General features: G+C 39.7%; 1 protein-coding gene across 2 annotated transcripts in view; it reads right to left on the reverse strand.

Annotated features, from left to right (window-relative positions):
* Nucleotides 1–3801: 3801 nt before the first annotated feature.
* The window catches only part of igsf9a (immunoglobulin superfamily, member 9a), a 63181-nt gene continuing 54170 nt past the window's right edge, over nt 3802–12812 (reverse strand). For both annotated transcript variants that reach the window (XM_047570419.1, XM_047570418.1), the window contains exon 21: nt 3802–12506. In XM_047570419.1, coding sequence (XP_047426375.1) covers nt 12358–12506 — 149 coding nt within the window. In that variant the 3' untranslated portion in view covers nt 3802–12357. The remainder of the gene's footprint in view (nt 12507–12812) is intronic.

The raw sequence follows: 12812 nt of genomic DNA on the forward strand, positions 1-12812 counted from the left end.
AATTATGCCCATGTCATTTTAGGTGCAGAAGATCAGAACCCATCCGGAAAGTGCAGCAGCATCTGCAGTTCATCTGTAGTAGCAACACGCCGCTGGATGCTGAATATATTAAGAGACATGCTAAGGGTCAACTACAGTCGTTTTGTTGGGCTGTCAGTGTAATCTAACTGATCTGGCTAATCTCACTGGCCACTTTATTAGATACACCTGTTCAACTGCTTGTTAACACAAATAGCTAATCAGCCAATCACATGGATGCAATTCAATTTATGTAGACATGCAGAGGTGATCAAGACAACTTGCTGAAGTTCAAACCAAGCATCAGAATGGGGAAGAAAGTGGATTTGGACTTTGAATGTGGTATGGTTGTTGGTGCCAGACGAGCTGGTATTTCAGAAACTGCTGATCTACTGGGTTTTCACATACAACCATCTCTAGGGTTTACAGAGAGCGGTCCAAAAAAAAAAGAAAATATCCAGTGAGCAGCAGTTGTCTGGACCAAAACGCCTTGTGGATGTGAGAGCTCAGAGGAAAATGGGCAGACAGTAACTAAAATAACCACTCATTACAACCAAGGAATGCAGAATACCATCTCTGAATGCACAACACGTCCAACCTTGAAGAAGATGGGCTACAGCAGCAGAAGACCACACCAGTCAGCTAAGAAAAGGAAACTGGTGCACCTTTGGGATGTGGTGGAACGGGAGATTTGCATCATAGATGTGGAGCCGACAAATCTGCAGCAACTGTGTGATGCTATCATGTGAATACGGTCCAAAATCTCTGAGGACTGTTTCCAACACCTTGTAGAAAGTATGCCATGAAGAATTAAGGCAGTTCAGAAGGCAGAAGGGGGTCCAACCTTTTACTAGTAAGGTGTACCTAATAAAGTAGTCGGTGAGTGTATTTGGTAATGCAAAGTAATATATATGAAATGAATCAGCATTGTATACAGAATTATAGCAGCATAGGGTGTCCAGGGTTTGGGGGTGAATTTGAAACATCTTATAAATTATGCCCATGATAATGTTGGCCTTCAACTGTTATAAAAGTCATGTTTCATGATGATCTCCACCTAGATCAAAAGGAAACAAAGAAAGAATGAGATTTTTTTTCTCTCCTAAGGTCAATTGTAGGTGAATCAAGCCAGATGTCCAAATGCGCGCTGCGTCGCCCCACTTATAATCAGTCCATCAAATGCTCCGATAAAGATTTTCTGATCGTTATGTGGATTATTACCTTCCCTCCAGCAGACTTTTTATATCAGACACTGCAGCCAGTCCCCCTTGTCCTTCTCTTCCTATAATTGAATAGACACATTTGCCAGGTTTACTGCATTAATTGCAGAGGATGTATGAAAATGCACACTCAACCCCACTGTCTACTCCCCACTGAGAGAAGATATTGTTAGAGCAATTCGTTTTCTTTTTTTGTTCCTTCAAAAATAAAAAAAAGGAGGAGAAAATGACATATTACATGTGAAGCATCTGTTTCAGAAACTTGTAATTGACCATTCATGAAATGGAAATTATAGGCTGAGCAACCCCTTTCACGATGCGTGATTCTTGAATTGTTTGATAGACTGTGAGAGCTTTTCTAGGACAACAAAGCAGTTGTTGTGAGGTACAACATTAAGTACAGTTACTCATCAGCGCAGCCTGGAGAGGTTTATTGTGGATCTGTGTACTGAATCAACAGTCAGCAAGAGTGGCAATGTTCCTCCACAAAGCCTTTTTAGGTTTCCAAGTCAAAAAGAGCTTTTCTGTTCCAGTACTGAATTAGACTGAATTAAAATTAAATTGTGCGTGGCTTGTTTGTTGTTTTGTTCAGTAAGGTACATTTAAATATAGCTGTGGAAAATGCTCACTGGAGAATTTGGTGCAGCTCCGTGTCAAATACATCCTGTCGTGATCACAATCCAAGTCAGAGAAAAAAAAGAAGAAGCATAATCGTTTATTTGGAAATTTTTAGTATGAAGAGGATACAGTTTCCTCTCAAGTATTTGTTTTTATAGTTTGGAAATATACTTTGATGTTTAGTTTCTAATAGATCCATTTCCCAGACACTGATTTTAGAAGTATTTCCTTCAATATCAGGAAAAGGGAACACAAATAAGTTTTGTATTCCCTTTTGGATCCCTGTGTAGAATTTGCCTCTGTGTTTTCTCTGTCCATAGCCTGACCGAACACCTGACATCGACTGTTTCCCCAAATTTCTCAAGGGGGGCAATTGTTGCACTGACAGCTAAGGTGACCTGTTCAGAGGGTAGATTAAGAGCAGGTTAACTAGGTATTGCCACATTGCGTGGAACAATCGGCTTCATCGTGTACAGTTCATTTTAGGGAGGGCTATTCAGGATAAAGAGCGAGACACTCTGGGGTGCAATGAATTAAACATTTATAATTCAACCATAATTCACTATTTAATTGACATGACTCACTTTCAAAGCAGTAAAATGTCCAGTTCCCCTCTCACTGATATCAGGCATGTTCCTGACTACTTCCTTCTCCGTGGAAAGCATGGTAAGTGCATTCAGATATTCCCGTCCCATTGCATTTCACAGAGAACCTTTTAAGGTTACATTGCACATTCCATGTTGCCAGGGTGGGGTGGGCAAACACTATGTGTTTGGGATTGCCTTGGCGTTTTTTCAAATAAAATCTTAATGCTAATTTGAAAGAAAACTTTAGTGTATTTCCTTCTCACAGGTGTGTGTGTGTGTGTGTGTGTGCGTGGACTGGTACTCTCCAGTATGCAGTATCACCACTTCTCAGATTTATCCTCTGGCAAGCAGTCTGCAGCCTCTCCTGTTGGTTCTTCATGGCACTTACTCTCACTGGCCACTTTATTAGGTACACCTGTTCAATTGCTTGTTAACACAAATAGCTAATCAGCCAATTGCATTGCTGCAATTCAATGCATTTACACATAGAGAGGTGGAGAGGAGAGGTAGAGGTGATCAAGACAACTTGTTGTAGTTTAAACCGAGCATCAGAATGGGGAAAGAAAGGGGATTTAAGTGACTTTGAACGTGGTATGGTTGTTAGACCAGCCCGTCTGGCACTGAGTGACTCAAATAACCACTCGTTACAACCTTACAACATTTTGGACCATTAGTACCAATGGAGCATGGTTTAAATGCCACAGCCTACCTGACTATTGTTGCTGACCATGTCCATCCCTTTATGACCACAGTGTGCCATCTTCTGACGGTTACTTCCAGCAGGATAATGCACCATGTCACTCATATCATCTCAAACTGGTTTCTTGAACATGACAATGAGTTCACTGTACTCCAATGGCCTCCACAGTCACCAGATCTCAATCCAATAGAGCACCTTTGGGATGTGGTGGAACGGCAGATTCATGTCTTTATTCAAAACGTAATTTACAAATATATCAGACTTAATATTTCAACACATCATGTAAAATAAGAGTAAATTTGAAAAAACTGCTTTAAATGTGTAGTGGTGAGATGTGAGGAGTTGTGGTTGCTGGCTGCTGCGGATTGTTACTGGATTATTGCTGTGCTTTGACTGATTTGACATCGTGCACATCCGTCAGAACAATGTGGTTAGTGTGCAGCAATACTGAAATCACCAGCAGTGGGACACATTCAGATATGTCTACAACAGTGACAAACACAATAATTAACGTGATATAAAAACATAAAAAATAAATCGTTTCTCCCACTGGTCCAACCAAACGGAGAAGCTGCATATGAGTTTAAAGAATCTGAAAAGGAGGATTCTTGGCCCCAAAAAAACAACAAAAAACAAAACAAAACAAAACAAAACAGAATCGCTTTTATTTTTTTTTTATTAAAATATGACAAAAATCAAGTACATATGGTGCATTGTAAGGATTTTAACTATGATTTATATTGGGTGAGTTTTGAGGGGGAAATGTAAGACAAAGAGACAGAGGAAAAAAATCAAATTACATCATGCAGTGAAGCTTATCCCACTGTGCATTAATTCACACAATAGTTAACAATGCTGCATCAACGACGCTGTAGACACTCAGACAATTGGGGAGTGCATGTCAGTAGACAGAATCATTTTACATGACGCACAAATGCATAAAACATAAAAAAGAAAAACACAAATCTGCATATACATCATAAAAATCAAACATTTACATACAAATCTTATAATTGGTCATTTGAATATGAACAACAATAGCTCCAAAAAAGAAACGGGATCAGTCTAAATGTCCTTCATCATATTTTCCATCTCGATAAGCTGTTTTGTGGAATTAGTCACTTTTGTAAACATCATTGCAGCTTTGTGTTTAAGAAGTTTCCCTCCACTAAAAATACCAACAAGAAAGCCAAGCAACTCTTTAACAAAGCAAACGGTACACAAATAGAAGCTCTATTTTAACCGTATAAATCTATATATTTAATTAAGCTTTTAATAATATAAATGCCTTCTTTTCCCTTTTAGTAAAAAAGTTAATCTCCTGTTTCAAACCTCTAAGGTCTTTCCTACAATTATTTAATTTAATGAACAGGAAGCCATTATACAGTACATCAGTCAAATGTAATGGTCGTGAGTCAGAAACCTGAAAAGTGCTTCGTAACGTCAACAGTCTGCCGTGAGAAATTGGGTTCAATTATCTTTTCTTTTTTTTTGGTAGGAGTGTATTCTCAAGGACACAGAAAAACGCCATTGTAATAAGGTCATCAATTCTGGATGAACGCGCTCTGTAATCAATGAGAGAATCAGAAACACTCGCTGCAAGGTTATTGCCCTCGGGATAACAAGAACACAGCTGTTTTTCAAAAAGTACATCTCTTGGGCAAACGCCTAATTAAAGTGGAACGGGGGTTAAGAAAGATTGTGCAGCACTATAAAACCAATACAACAGAATAAAAGTCACTCTCTCGCCTGATGCTATTATTCCGCATTCTGCTGGGAGGCATTCAGTGAGGTAATTAACTTCACTGACATGTTGTGAATTCTTGCTTCTCAGACTGCGCGCTGGATGTGCAGATAGACTGATTGAAAAAGTCCCATTTAGGTTTCTATCTTTAAATTATCCACGTTCGGTCATATTTCTATGGTAATATCCCTGATAATCGCACTAATTTTACACTTGGCAGGAGATAATAGCCGCGGCTTATCCTCAGCAACAAGCACTAATTGCCATCTTCATTATCTTTGTCACGCAAAATAAAATACCTGCTGCATAACGGCCTGCTCCAAAATGGAAAAACACAGAAATAATTATGGATGTCTGCAAGGTTAAATGGTATATGAATGTCGTGCAGCCTCTGGAGTCATATGGATTTCATGTAGTAGTTCCTGTAATGCAGAGAAATGAGTTGCCTTCAGTCTGGCCTGCAGATCATAAATTTAATTACTGTTGAATCTAGATGTGAATAGTTCTCAATAACAAGTTAAGTAATACATTCAACATATAAATAATAATATTACAGTTAAATTGTTGATTTTATCTGGGTGCAAAGCAAATGTACAACAATATCCCATATGATTCCACAACCTCTAATATGTGAGAAGGGGAAATCAAACCAATCAGCTTCGACTATTACACACCTATTATTTCTGCATAAACTGACCGACTTCTGGATAATGTGCGCGCCCAACCCTGTGGTGAACTCATGAAACTTGCATGAGTGTTACATTATGGCTCATTTAACAGATTTTCACCTGCACTTTACCTATGGATCCTACTTTCCTGTATCCAGTCTTCTCCAGCTCCGCCATGCCACCCTGCCCGCTTCAGTTCCCACTCACATTCTCTGCCTGTGGATATTCTCAACCATGGGAAGCACTCCACATCAAGATCTGTTCTTTTAATAAATGCCTGAATATCCTGACCACCAGCTTGTCGTGTCCTGCTTTGGGTTCAGTTCCTAGCCGTAAATAGTTTTTCCCCTGGGAGTGTAAAGAGAGCCTAACTGATCAAGTAAATGCCCTACTCCTAGTAAGATATGCCAAAAAAGAGAAGACATCTACAGCAAAGGTCCAATTTTGTCAGCTGCCTTTGTTGCTTGTAGCTTTTTCTTATTTGGATAAACCATGACCTGGATGACTTCTGGATCTTTACAGTATGAGATGTATCAGTGTTGCATTCAAGACTTGTTTTCTCTGCCCCTGCGTCAAGTTTAACATAATCAAAGTTAAATCCACTGTTTGTATGTGCTGGCATTTGTTGTTTACATTCTGTAATTTTATGTTAACAATGCCTGCTGTTCTCTCTACTCGGTTACTGTCAGTGCCTACTGCTGTCTTCACGTTAAATGCCTATTTGACATTTTTTGAATGCTGGTCAGTTTGAAATATTGTCAAGGAAGACTACTCCTAGGACAGGAAATCAGGTTTAGGTTGCTCACAGGAAAGGCAAATTACAAACTATTAGTAAAGCAGCACAGAATTAAAATGGTTAATGATCTGTACGTACTGTATATGGAAAGCGTGCTTTCACCCCGTTCACGCAAACACTTACACATCCTGTGTTGTAGTGCTGACAAAGTCACTGTCAGCATAATTTTTTGGACCTATAGCATCGAACCCCTCTTGATGTTACCATGGAAACTGCTACGATATGCTGTAATCAGCCAGGATTTTAAAGGCTCTAGTTTCTGAAACTTTGGACTTCATAGTTCATTTCTAGCATAGTTAAATTATGTTGATCTTTTTTCTAGTAGTAGTAGTAGCTGGACAATAAAATGCTTAATTTCTCATTTTATACCCATTTTCTAACCATTGCTAACCATTAAAAGCTTTGATAAGGAACACTGTCTTCTCACAGCTACAAGGTCCTGAGATTTTACCTGACTCTGAAGCACTGTATTTTTCAAAACACATTCTCTCAATTGGCTGTAGTTTTACACGTGAATAGTTATCTGTCTCTTTGTGTTAGCACTGTGACAGACCGTTGTCCTTACCATGGTGTACTTGCCTCTCACATAATGACAGCTGGTATAGGCTCCAGGTGCCCCTTGCAGTTACAGATAGAGCTGGAGACAGAATAGCGTTTATAGAAAGGATTTCCAACCTTGCTATATAGTTCTTTTCATGTAGCTGTTATCGATCTCTCGTTGTCAATACAAGGCTTACAAAGGATGTTATAGGATGAAATGAACTGGTGGGTGGACATATACCGCGAAGTGCACAGACGATTAATTCCAACTACACGTACTGAGCAACAAAACATAAAAATTAATAGGGACTATTTTGCGATGGGATCAGAACAGCAGCGTCAGTTTGTTGACGTTCCGACTCATCAGTATACTCAGCAAATACTCAGCCCACATCCATCTACAACTTCTGCACCCACGATGACCTCAGATACACTCTTGCACTGGTGTGAGGCCATCGCGTCGAGCAAATCTGCCCGCAGACAGAAAGGCATGTCGTTCCACCATTTCCAAGAGAGAAATACATCTGGATGAAATAAATAATCTGCAGTGGGAGAAGCTGTTTGTGAAAAACAGAACTTAATCAAAGTGTAATCATCAAACTGAAATTTGAGGTCACGGATTTGTTCCTCTGAAGCAAACAAAACCCGCATGAGTGCCCAGTCACGCAGGCAGGTGGCACAGCAAAAAGGTGTACAGGCACTGCTGGAGGAGAGGCCAAAGAATTTCACAAAATCATGAGGTTGTGATAATTCTGCAAGCATTAGAAAAGTAGGTATTGACGCATGCCCGAGCTGCACTTGCACGCGCTCATTACTGCTTTCGTTGTTTGCCCGCAGCCACAGACAAGAAATATGTGTTTGTCCCACCCCGTAATCTCTGATGTCAAAGCGATATAAGAGTCTGAATAAATGGAATTGCAGGGGATTAAAAAAGATGACATTACCTTCGATCGTTTTCTTGGGGGTGGGGGGAGGTTATGTGGCGCAGCGCTACTAATACCATTAATATAATTAGAATCTGGTTCATATGTAAGACAAGTGTTTTATTAGTCGGTGAAGTCGGCAGCCCACTCAGTGTGAAAGGGGCAGAATGGGATGGCGTCACAGATTGTTTCAATAGTTTCAAGATCATGTAAATGGAGTCCCTCTATTCCTGAATTTCCGTGACAAGTCATTCCAGGTAAAATGTCTACATTTTACTGTACCTACATGCTCTTGTTTTCTTCTCAGAGGTGTTGAGTTCGTATGGCGAAACTGAATAACATCAATCACAATGTTCCATTGAATGCATTCCTTACTGAAAATTTTCACTCTAAAGATCCTAAAACCCGTTCTCTTTTTATCGTGTGCAACGAAGCGCTACATAAAAACAGTGTACAGTTGTGTTTATATCATATCTGACTGGCAGGTAGGCTGTTTGGTCAAAAATTCCATAGGCCGTTGTGTTTTTACCATTCACATTTCGAATTATTTAAAGCTACTTTTTCAGGGGATTTATCAAACTGATCAATGTTTTAAGTCTTAAAAGCCCTCGGATCTGTTTTATAATCCCTCAGAAGGACGCTGGTTTAATAATCAGGTGCCTACTCTTCAGTTTTTTTCTTTTGTTGCAACACCTAGGAATGCTACATATTACTCAAAGTACAGATAAAATTGAGAAAAAAAATAAATAAATAAAAATACAAAAACTTCTTTATATTTTATATGTCTTCTTGCAGTATAAAGGGCCAGTACACGCCAAACCAGCATCAAAGAGTTGCTTGATCAGGTTCAGAAATACTGATAACACAGCCATAGTTCTGGCTCACAGCCTGATTCATTGCCTGTGGGCAGGAAAATAAGCCTCCACACCAGCAGGTGGCAGTAGTTTTCAAAAAGCAGTGACACACCAACAAAAAATTTTAAGAAAACTACTGGCAACAAAGGCCTACTATGACACATGGACTGTAAAAAGATCGAGGTGCAACAACTCCTCAGAAGTGAAGCCAAAGCAGGTAGAGCTCCCCCTGGTGTCTGGCTGTAGAATAGGTCATAAACTCTACCTCCTCCATGTTAGTGGATGGGTCTTGGGCCAAACTAAAACACTAAAAAAACACGTCAAATATTTATTTTTCAATGATTTCTGTCATTTTATTTAATTAATATAACTTTGATGCATGTTCAAGTTTCAGTTTTTTGGATAAGTTTCATTAATTTCAATTTTTCTGTAATCACATGGCTGTTTCATATTCCAGAGCACCCAGTCAGGAATACTTTTATTGTTGCCACGCTCTCAACAAAAACACTCCACTTGCTCGCTAATTACAGTGAGTTTGTGACTTTACTGGGGCGATGTGAGCACCACATGTTTATTCTTTTCAATTTGTATATGACATTTTCGCTCATAAGACCTCAATTGGTTTTCAAGCTTTGAAAGTCACTACCTGGCATTTGCAAATAATTCATCCACTGCTTAATGGGCGCAATAAAAGAGCGCTCCCTTTGAAGCTAATCCCCCTAAGTACACAAATAACTGAAAACGGTAGCAATATAACAATCAGCTTTATGAGCCTTCGCTGTTTGCCACATCTCTTTGAGAACATGTTTCTTTTCAGGTGTTTTATCCTGTTGCGCTGCCACTAGCAAGCGTCGTGTTTATCATTTTCTGAAGGAACATTTCATGGTCGAATCCTCTCCAGCTTTTCAAATTCAGGCCAGACAAAAATGATTTATATGAGTGTCATGTAAGTTAGATAAGCCCCATATTTGGAAAAGAAATATGTATTAGAAACGCAATATTTAAAGTCAACTTCAAAAACGTTGGGAAAATGCAGTGCTGAGTAGATATCCAGAGAGAAGCATGCGGGGTTTGATCATTTATGGACTTGTGGTACGATATACCGTATGTACACCTAGAAAATGAAAATGTTTTACAGAAGGGAAACATTGATTTCCAGTAAATGTAACCTCTACAGTATGAGTGAATTTCAATTATAGGATGGATACCCCACAATGCTTTGGTACATGGCAGAGTGCTGAGTTAATTATTTGCTTGACTAATGTGAGGGCCCTAAGCTAGGGGAGCAGCAAGCAAAACCAATTTTTCGTTTTCCTTTCCTCCATTGTTCATGGAAAAGAAAGTCATGAGCTTATTTCTCTCAGTGGGTTCGTGCCGATGGTGGAACGACTGTGCCTGGAATATAATCTGCAAGAGGAGGAATGGCTTCATGAAAATTAGGGCTCTTACACGTTACAAGTAACAATATGCTGTATATCACAACATGAGATATGAGTACTGTTGATTACATGACCAAATCAGTGTTTAACGTCATCTTCCGTTGCTATGCCTTAAAAGAAAACTATGTAACTTGAAGTGCTCAGTCACAACTGCAGGTAGAATAACCAACATTCTACTGGCATTCCTTCAAGGGCTTATACTGAGGTGAATATTAAAGGGCCAAATGAACCACTATCCATGCATTGCTTGCCACCGCTCGCTGCCTTGTTATTAAGGTGGCCGGCGAGCTAACGCTAGGGCAGCAAACATCAGCCCCTAATTGACTGTCCTTCTCCAGGTTCCGCCAGCATATTTCTCTCAATATCAGGCGTTTAGTGAGCAGTCTCATTTCTGTCTCCTCTCTGTCACGCTTTAGCTGGTCTGCTCTCTTTCTCTAAGTGGTCCTGAGTGAAGGGGCGCAGCACAGCTTGCAGGACGGCTTCCTACATTTTAGCGTCTGCGATTTTAAACCCCTCTAATGTCAGTCCCGTCAAGAAGGTTTTAACTGTTCAACAGAGCAAATGTGCAAGTTATAAGGCAACCTCTTACAAGTCATTGTCAGTAGAAGAAGTCTTTTTTATTATTATTATTTATTTATTTGCACACTGTTTACTCTAATTTGAGTTGAATGAGTATGGATTGTGGAATTGCAACGGCAAATGGCCGCTGTCTCTCTTTCTCTCTCTCTGGACCTCTATTGATTAAACATTACTCCTTAGCCCAATATGTGAATGCGTGCGTTGTGTAGTAGCTATTCTGCTGGGTTCATATTTAAAAGAGTCAATGTCTCACTACCCATACACCTAACTGCAGGTTGCTGGTTGCAGGTACACTGAGCACAGGCTGATGTCAGATATCCATACTTAGGTGCTTTCCAGCTACCTGAACTCTACATAGTATCAGCCCGACCTGAAATTCATAGCTTTCCATTTTAATTACTGACCAGATGTTGGTTGAACCCTTTTAGATTCTGAATCCCAGTTACAGTAATCCACAACTGATATAAAAACAGCATAAAGCACTGAATGTGTTAATGAATCTGTTGATCATGGCCTGGATATTTGCTTTTTTAAAAAAAAATAAATAAATACAAATATGACTCAAAAAAGCACTCAAAAAAAATTGCAAAGTCAATTTATGCAGCAGGATTTTGTCAGATGGCATCTGCCATAACAACACAATTCGATTCAAGATGTTGAATTGTGACTGAGCTCTTGGGGGATGTGCTGACTTTCCATTCAACGCGGAAGGATTTCAGCTAGTGACATTTATCAGCGCTTCTGTTATCTTCAAAGTGTCAATGTAAATGACTGTGTGAGTGTGAAGCCAGTGTTGCAGGGAGACAAAAAGCAGTCACCACTTCACCGCTCAGCGAGCAGTGATCCTTGGAAAGCTAAGTTTTCTGTATGGCCATAACAATCTCAACAAGTTGACACAACCCACTTCAGTCACTGAACACAATGAAGTCAGAGCTAGGAGACTGCACGAACTGAAAACTAAATAGATGTGTGGGTTCCCATTTTGTAATGGCAGACAAAGCGTATAACTATTTGTGCTAGTAAATTACACTTTTAGGACAAATGGAACATTAAAGTAAACCAGTTCTTTTGCTGCAGAATAATCTTTTATATTCTATCAATCTTTATTCAATCTCAGTCTCTTTATCCTTATTTACTCATCTATCATAGGCATCTTTTTTTTTTTTTTTTTGCTGAACCCAAAGGTGATTGATGGTATGTAAAAGTGTAATCATCCACTGCATTAACCAGTCTCTCGATGATGACTGAAACTGTTTTTGTTCCCTGTGTAGTCACTGACTCATCCTGAGATGAAGAATGCATATCAGACTACACAAGACAACGTGGTGAATCCATCAGCACAGTGAAATGCTTTGATATCGACAGATTGGCAGACTGGTAAAAGAAAAATGCCAAAAAAACATGATAGAGCAAAATTTGCAGCATTGCATTGGAGCGATAGTGATTTTCTGTCTCCATTACTGTTACTCAGACTGTGACGTGTTGAGACCAAACAGAATACCCTCCTCTGGAAAGTGTTCTGTACTTATGCGTCTTTCTTTCTTTCTTTTTTTTTTGAAAAGGGTAAAAAAATCAATCACACAATGGCTCACTTTCTGCCACATGCACGTTACGCTGCGAGTCAATAAGTGAAAGGACACACCAGGTGAGATGAGCCGTAGGCTGGCAGTGTCAGAACAGGACGGTGTCTGGTTCTGGCCCAACGGAGCAGCTGTTTTGATGCCCCAGGAGAGAAGACACTGGAGTGCAATTTTTCAGTGCCTTAGTGGAGCGCTGCATGCTGGGAGCAGGCTTCAGCAGATTCAGTGGTGGAAGCAGGCCTGTGGGTAAAAAGCAGAATGTAAAATTACAGTATGTGTGAATTTCCTCTTCTTTTTTTCCCCCTAGAAGATCATATTCCTTTACATGTCTGCACCCTATACGAGTTAAAATTAGAAAATTACCTTGTTTTCACTATTGTATAGTTCCAGCAATTACATACTGCAATCTACTACATGTCCCACAGTGCAATTATAAACCCTAGACTGTATGAATATGGACATGGAACTGCTCCTCAAAAGTGAAGCCAAAGCAAGAAGAGCTCCCCCTGGTGACAGGCTGCAGTATAGGTCGTAAGATCCACCCCT

This window comes from Mugil cephalus, chromosome 19 (genome assembly GCF_022458985.1).
Source record: "Mugil cephalus isolate CIBA_MC_2020 chromosome 19, CIBA_Mcephalus_1.1, whole genome shotgun sequence".
In the NCBI taxonomy this organism is placed as follows: domain Eukaryota; kingdom Metazoa; phylum Chordata; class Actinopteri; order Mugiliformes; family Mugilidae; genus Mugil; species Mugil cephalus.